This window comes from Anopheles bellator (assembly GCF_943735745.2).
Source record: "Anopheles bellator chromosome X unlocalized genomic scaffold, idAnoBellAS_SP24_06.2 X_unloc_1, whole genome shotgun sequence".
NCBI lineage: Eukaryota > Metazoa > Arthropoda > Insecta > Diptera > Culicidae > Anopheles > Anopheles bellator.
This window is the reverse complement of record NW_026684271.1, coordinates 338100-345725: the sequence shown is the minus strand read 5'-3', so window position 1 is coordinate 345725 and position 7626 is coordinate 338100. Positions and strand designations below refer to the sequence as shown.

Below are 7626 nucleotides of genomic sequence, written 5' to 3'. Positions count from 1 at the left end.
GGTATCAGCAGTCGACCATGTAGCGTTTCGCGGGCCGGTTAGAAAATCTTCACACTTAACGCATGCGTGCGCGTCTGTGCGTGCGTGTATATATGTATTTTGATCATGATTTTGGCGGGGGGTGGGGGCGGGAGGAAGAGGGTTTCAAGGAGCAGAAGGGAGGCTTGGTTGTTTGTTAGTGGGAGTGGGGGAGTGGGAGAAAGAGGAAATGGTGTGGTAGAAGGGTTGGATGGATGCGATGGTTTGTTTGTTCCAGTAAGGTAGGGAGGATTGGGTTGCTCAGTGTGCTTGAATTTTAACTTGTTTCCATCTCTAGACCATCCGGGGTTTCCCATTAATTGTGCACCGGCATTGGTAGCGAGCCAAGCAGATTGTTGGCGAACGCTGCGTTACTGAACTTGAAGTGCCGTTTGTCGTAAAACTTAAGCAGTGCCGGTGAGTACGGATGCTTCTCTTTCAAGTGCATGTAGTGCACCTCCGGCTCGTTCGTCGTGTGTCCACACTCTTCGCAAACGTACATCTGCAAGAAATAAGTAGAGCATAAGAGAAATTTAGAGTGGAAGAAAAGGTGACGATCGAAGAAGGATGTGAGAAAGTACACGCGTGACACGTGCAACGCTGTGTTATGACCTATACCTTCGTGCGTCGCTCTTTGTAGGCGTACTGGTGCTGGACACCGTGCACCTTGAGGCAGTGCGATTCGAGCGAGCAGCGCTGCGTGAAGGACTTCTCGCACAAGTTGCACTTGTACGGTCGGACGCCGGTGTGGGTGCGCGTGTGCCGCTTCAGGTCGAATGTGTCATTGAAGCCCTTCGCGCAGAACGTACACAGATACCGTTTCACGTCCGAATGGCACTTCATGTGCCTGTTCAACAACCGTTGCAGGCTGAAAGTCTTCGAACAAATACGACAGACGAAACGGTTCTGGTCATCGTCGGTGGCTGTCGCGGTCGGAGCACACACAACGGTGACACCCCCGACGACGCTGTGCCCGGGCGAACTACACCCGTTCGGAGAAGCGGCGGACGACGAGGTAGACGATGCGGATGATGAGGAGGGTGAGTTAGAAGAAGTGGAGGAGGCAGAGGAAAGGGAAGCCGTTGAGGACGCGGATGTCGAGCTAGCGGTGGTCGCAGAACCAACTACGACCACATTATTCTCAAGCTGTTTCTGTGGTAGCAGATGCTGCTGATGGTGTTGCTGCTGCTGCTGGTTGTGGTGCTGGTGGCTGCGTGCTTTGGACGTACCGCCGCCGCTCGACCCCAGCGACTTACTGTGGCGCTCATCGATACGCATCCGTAGCGGAACATTCTCGATTGCCAGTGGATTCTTGATGCCATGGCCGCCGTTAACGAACTGCAGCTCCGAATCGGCGGGCAGTCCGAGCTGTTGATGTCCATCCGGGGCAGGAGGGCCGTAGTTGTTGAAAAAGGAGAAAAAAATAGACGTTAGTGAAAGTTATGCTCCGCAGAAATGGCGAGAATTCGAAACATTTCTCTACATACGTTCTGAATGGTGCAAGCAATTACGGCTGGGGGTGGACCGACTACCGCTACGTGACCCAGGGTCGCGGAGGTGGCTCCGGGCGATCGGACTCCAAGCGATCGGTGTTGCTGCTGTTGCTGGTGTTGCTGGTGCAGTGGGTTGGATTGGAGGTGCAGAGAGGTGACGTTCGACCCCGCACCGTGTAGCATCGCCGGCTGAAGGTTTTGCTGTAGCGCTACGTCCAACGAAGACGAACCGCCGTTTGGCGACGGCAGCGACAGGTTGCTGTGACTGTCGAGCGGATCGTAGCGTAGCAGCGCCTGGTAGGACTGGTAGGACGCAGCTCCGACGCCCGTCTGGAGGTAGCCCAGCCCCGGCTGGTTGTTGTTGTCGTGCGCCGCTGCGCCGTACTTCTGCAGGCTCTGTTGCGCCACCTGATGGTGAGCGTTGAGATGATGCTGCTGGTGGTGGTGCTGCGAATGCTGTAGCTGATGCTGCTGCTGGTGCTGATGTTGCTGATGGCCACCGTGTTGCGGATGCTGGATGGTGTTGGGCGTGAGCGAGTGGTGCTGACTGCTGAAGGCTGCAGCGGCTACCATCGTCGCGTACTCCCGCGGCAGTGTCAGATGTCCGTTCTGTTGGTGGTGGGCCTCACCGGAAGGATACACGTCGCCAAAGGCTTCGTGCGCCGGGTCGATGTGTTGCAGCGGAGTGCCGACGGAGTCGGGTGTAAGTGAGGGCGTGGATGTGAGCTCCAGGTCGTTGCCGTTGCTCGACTGTTCGTCGTGCATGGCGCGCGAGTAAAGCGAGAAATCCGCATCGCTCAAACCTTCCAGCAGCACCGTGGGACTGCCGCCACCGGATGAAGCGTAGGTCGTCAGCTGCAACGAGTCGCCGATGTCAATCATGGCGTCGGGCACACCGTAGCCGCCGCTACCACCCCCGCCGCCATTCCCGGATGCTCCACCGTCTACAGGTACAATTTCACCAGCCCCCGTGTTCTCTCCTCCATCTCCGCCTCCGGCCCTGCTGCTGACGTACAGTCCCTGCAGGGTCGAGTCCACCTTAGCATCGTAGTCCAGATCGATCTCGTCCTTTAGCGGCAACCCGAAGTGGTTGTGCAGCATTAGATGGCAGTGTTTGCCCATAGCAGCGGCGGCAGCAGCAGCCGCTACCGCCACCACCGCGGCCGACTCCGGACTGCCAATGTCGCTGCCATCGCTGCCAGTGCCATTAGCACCGCCCCCGTCGTTGCTGCCAGCGCCGTCGGTGACTCGCTTACCATCACCGCTGCTGCTTGCGCCCGTCGCACTACCGTAACTGGTAAAGCCCGGCCCCAACCCCAACAAACTGCTCTCAGCGCCCCCGCCCGATCCACTGCCGCTCAGTTCCTGCACGGTGGCCTCACAGTCGAGCGTGCTGAGTAGCTGCTGGTAGCTGGATGTGCCGTTCGTGAGATAGCCACCGTTCGCGTTGTAGCTGTTAAGGGCTCCTCCCGCTCCGCCACCCTTTAGACTTTCGTAGAACGGTGGCAGGGAGCCGGTGGGTGGGCTGTTCGGACCGTAGTTGGAACGGCCATCGCGCCCTCCCATCCCACCACCGCCGCCACTCCCCGTACCACCGCCGAAGGCACCACCACCGCTGGCACCTCCACTGCCACCGGATGCGTATCCGCCACCGCCACCGCCGTTCGATGTCCCGCCCCCACCACCATCGCCGGCGCCTCCGGATTGGTTTTGGGCAGCGCCACCGCCACCACCACCGCTACCACCATCGCCCGAGGACCGTCCGTGCCCTGCCGCGCCCTGTACGATGCCGTTCAGGACCGCGGCGGCCGCAGCAGCCGCGGCCGCCGACCGAAACGGTTGCAGGTTCCGTTGCAGAATGCCGGCTGGGTGGGGGCTCGTGTTCATTTCAGCGCGCTTATCGCAATTCTCTTCCTCCTCCGCTTCGTTTCGCGGTCCTTCCGCTGTCGGCGGCGTCGGCGTTGCCACCGACGCCGGCGGGCGCTTCGGTATATGGTAGTCTATCGGTTGTTCCTGCTCCGGTTCTGCGATCAGTGCCACCGGTACCCTCACCTTCAAGTCTACTGCCCGGGGGTTGGGATCAACGCCCACCGGCTGTTGTTGGTGTGGTTCGGTGGACGATAATTTGGCTACGACGGGCGTCCGCTGGATGACAGAGCAGCGCACCACCGTTCCGTGGGGTACCACCTGGGGTAGCGGAGCAGGGCGTGTGTGCAGCGACAGAAGCCGACCCTTCGCCGATGGCAGTTTGTCCACCGGGGACGATATTTGCCGATAGTGGTCACCGCTGGGTACACTAGGCTCCTCGCGTATCACACCCTTCCGCGCGACCCGCTGCTCATTGTACAGGGTGCTCCGTGGGGAGCGTACCGAGGACGATGACGATAACGACGGCGGCGGCGGTGGTGGTGGTGGTGGTGGTGATGGTGGCGGGGGCGGTGGCGGCGGAGGTGGTGGTTGCCGCGGTGATAAAGCAGTAGGGGTGAGGAGGTATCGAGGTGACGTCGTCGATGACGTCGATGACGACGATGACGATGACGACGACGACGACGAGTTAGCGATGTTGTCGTGGTCCTGTGGTGGGCCTGCCTTCGTGGGACTGATCTCCTCGGCCGTTGGTTCCGACCGCCAATCCACCTTCTCCAAGATGGCAGGAGGCGTGGGAGGGTACGCTTTGCGCTCGGCGTTCGTGGGGACATGACCGCGCAATCCGACGTACGGCGACGGTCCGTCGCAGCTACGGAACGTACCGTTGCTGACAGTGGGCAGCGGCAGCAGGACGGGGCACCGCTGGTCATACTTTGCTACCGTTACCGCCATAATTGGCCGCTCACCATTACTGCCACCACTGCCACCACTGCCACCACCAGCTGCGGCGCCCTTCTTGCTAGCAGCCGCCTCGGCTCTAGGCGGTGACGGTTGTGCTATTCGATTTGTCCCGACACTGATGAACGAAGATCGCACCACCGCAGGCACCACCACTGGTTCCCCTTCGCGCTCCACCACCAGCACCTCTTCCGTTGGCTCGCCCTCCTTTTTCTCCTCGGCGATGGGTACCGATGCCAGCAGTGGCGAAGGATACGGCCTGCCATTTCGGAACGGTTTGTCTTCTTCTACGTTGTCCTTGTTGCTGTTGCAAGTGACCGAAAGTGGCGGAGCTGCAGAAGTAGCAGTAGTAGCAGTAGTAGCCGTGGTAGCAGTAGTGGTGGTAGTAGTAGTCGATGTTGTCGTAGTGGTTATGGTAGCAGTAGAGGGAGGGTAAGAAAAACAAGGATCTTTGGTGGATGTATTGCTGCGGAGAAACCGGCCTGTCTGCATGTTATGATAGTGGGTTTGATAGGGGTTGTGGAGATGGTGGTGACGGTAGGCTTGCGTTATGCCGAGCGGACGGTGATGATAGTGGTGATCAGCGACAAAGCTGCCTGAGCCGCTAGTCGCGGAGTCGCTGTTGAAGGGACTGCCAGTTGTGGTTGCTACTCTTTTCCCACCTCTTCCTCCATCTCTTTGTACTCCTCCTCCTCCTCCTCCTCCTGGTCCTCTTTCTTCTCCTTCTGCTAGTCTTTCTCCTCCCACTCTTGCACCAGTGGCTCTTACTTCTCCGTCTCCTTCATCTCCGCCTTCTCTACCTTCTCCTCCTCCTTTTCCTTCTTCTCCATCTCCACCACCTCCTCCTTCACCTCTTCCTCTTTTTCCTCCATCATTTCCTCCTCCTTCTCCTCCGCCACTGCCGCCGCCGCCGACGCATCTATCACCTTCTCCTTCTTCTTCGCCTCCTCTGCGCCCTCCTTCCCTTCCTCTTCCTGTACCTTTTCCTCCTCCTCCTCCTCCCCCACCACCTCGACCACTTCCTTTTCCTCTTCCTTCCCTTCCTTCTCTTCCATCTCTTCCAGTACCTACACCCCGTTCCCCTCCTTCTCTATGTCCTTCTCGTTCTCCTTGGCCGTCTTCTCTTTCGCCATCTTCTTCTGCATCTCCGTCTTCTTCTTCAAATGTGAATGCCGCTACTTTGGGTGCAGCCGTTGCCAACCGCTCCGGGGCAAAGAGCGACAAGGACGGTGATGGAGCTCGCTTCCGGCATGGGGGACTGAAGCGATTCTCTTCCCCAAAGATGTCGCGATCTGAAACGAACAGTACAAAGAAGATATGAATCGAAGGTCAAACATAGGTCAACGTTCTTGGTTCTGTGCTATTGTTGATCTGGGGTAGAGTAGAGGAGAGGGTAGAAATACTTCATCCAGAGTACCAGAAGAAGTGCAAGAATTCTCAGTGCAGTAGTCAGTACAGGGGTTCTTCCAACTCCAAGCCCATCGCCCGGAACCGAAAGCCCGCGTTAGGTTGAGGAAGAAGCACATTCCGCCGGTAGTGAGCATAGCACTTTGTTGCGTCGTAGCCGAGAGTGGGGTTCGCCTGGCATCACAGGCATCGACCGTTGCCTACCTAACAGAGCACCGCGCCGTTTCGTGGTGTCATGTGGATCGAAATCGCACCCCCACAGAAATGCTTTAACAGGCTGTGGGTAAGCCCGACAGAGTGATTAGCCAGCGACCGCCAAACTTGCGCGCTCCACCGCGTCCCACAGGGGGAAACATACAGTACATATCGACCAAGTGCAAACGAGCTTCGTATGTTAGTCCGAGAACTGACCGGGGGTTTCAGCAGCTGCCGTCGCTACGTAGCGTCCAGTCCATCAGAACCATGGTCGACGGCAACGGATCTACAGCGCATCACCATCACGCCACGGATGGCGGAGGAGCCGCAAGAGACGGCGGAGCCGAAGCAGACGGAGAAGGCGGAGAAGGAGGACGTCTCGGCAGCTTGTTCCCGTGGACGGACGATGACGACGGCGGCATCGGCCGCGGCATCATCTTCGATTGTAGGAGCGCCAGCGAGGTGATGCCGGCGGGGCTGGCCAGCCCGCGCTTTCAGGCGCTAGTGTACGGGGCATACATTAGCACGCTGCTGGCGTCGGTCGTCGGCAACACTTCGGTGATCGTGATCGTCGCCTGCCCCCGGATGGGTCTGCGCACCGTCACCAACCTGTACCTAGCGAACCTGGCGCTGGGTGACCTGCTCATGACGCTGTTCTGCGTGCCGTTCTCCTTCGTCGCACTTTTCGTGCTTCAGTACTGGCCGTTTGAGGGCGCGATTTGTGGCATAGTGAACTACTGCCAGGCGGTCTCGGTGCTGGTCAGTGCGTATACCCTCGTCGCGGTTAGCGCAGATCGCTACAAGGCGATCGTCTGGCCGCTGCGATCCAGCCCATTCCGGTCCCGATCCGGCATCGGAGCAACTGTCGGCCGCACCGCCGGCCGCCTCCAAGCCCTGTTGCGGCTGGGGGCGGTATGGGTTGTGGCGGCCGCCACTGCTTTGCCCATTGCCCTCCACTCAACCCTGGTGCAGCCGAGTGCGTGGCACGTGCACTGCGCCCAGTCGATCTGCACCGAGGTGTGGACTGACCCGGCCGCCGACCAGGCCTACTCCCTTGCCCTGCTGCTTCTGCAGTTTTTCGTGCCGCTCGTCGCCCTCGTCTACACATACGGGCAAATCGGGTGGCATCTGAGAGGCGCCAGCCCACCTCTCGGTGAGTCCGGGCGGGCCCGCCAGAGGCACCTGAGGCGGGCCTGGCGCCGTACCTTGCGCACGATGGTGGCCGTCGTTACCGCGTTCATCGTGTGCTGGCTGCCGTTCAACATCTTCATGCTGGTTCCCCTCGACGACCCGGGCTGGGAGCCGCTGCCCTATCTCTGGTTCGTCTTCCATTGGCTCGCAATGTCGCACTCCTGCTACAATCCGCTTATTTACTGCTACGTAAACCCGCGCTTCCGGCAGGCGTTCTACGCGATGCTCGTGCGTCCCGTCATCGTCCTCTGTCAGCCTTGCTGGCGCTGGTGGACTGCACTTTCGCCCAACAGCATCAACAGCAGGGACCAGATGGCAGCAGAGACGGTGCCTCAGCGGCATGTTGGTGCTGTCAGTAACGACAGTGAATAAGGCAAGTGTAGAGCAACAGCTGCAGCAGCAGCACCACCACTACCACCACCACCACCACCACCACAACCACCACCACCAACACCACCACCGTCACCACCACACCACCCCACTACCACGCCAATCC

The 7626-nt window shown here is 59.4% G+C and overlaps 1 protein-coding gene across 1 annotated transcript in view; it reads right to left on the bottom strand.

Annotated features, from left to right (window-relative positions):
* Positions 1-334: 334 nt before the first annotated feature.
* LOC131214103 (transcriptional regulator ovo-like) overlaps positions 335-7626 on the bottom strand; it is a 29787-nt gene continuing 22495 nt past the window's right edge. Inside the window, exons 3-8 of the mRNA XM_058208467.1 lie at positions 5517-5629; positions 5106-5404; positions 4027-4956; positions 1506-3864; positions 637-1386; positions 335-520 (exon numbers count right to left, since the gene is read on the bottom strand). Of these exons, the coding sequence (XP_058064450.1) occupies positions 335-520; positions 637-1386; positions 1506-3864; positions 4027-4956; positions 5106-5404; positions 5517-5629 (4637 nt within the window). The remainder of the gene's footprint in view (positions 521-636; positions 1387-1505; positions 3865-4026; positions 4957-5105; positions 5405-5516; positions 5630-7626) is intronic.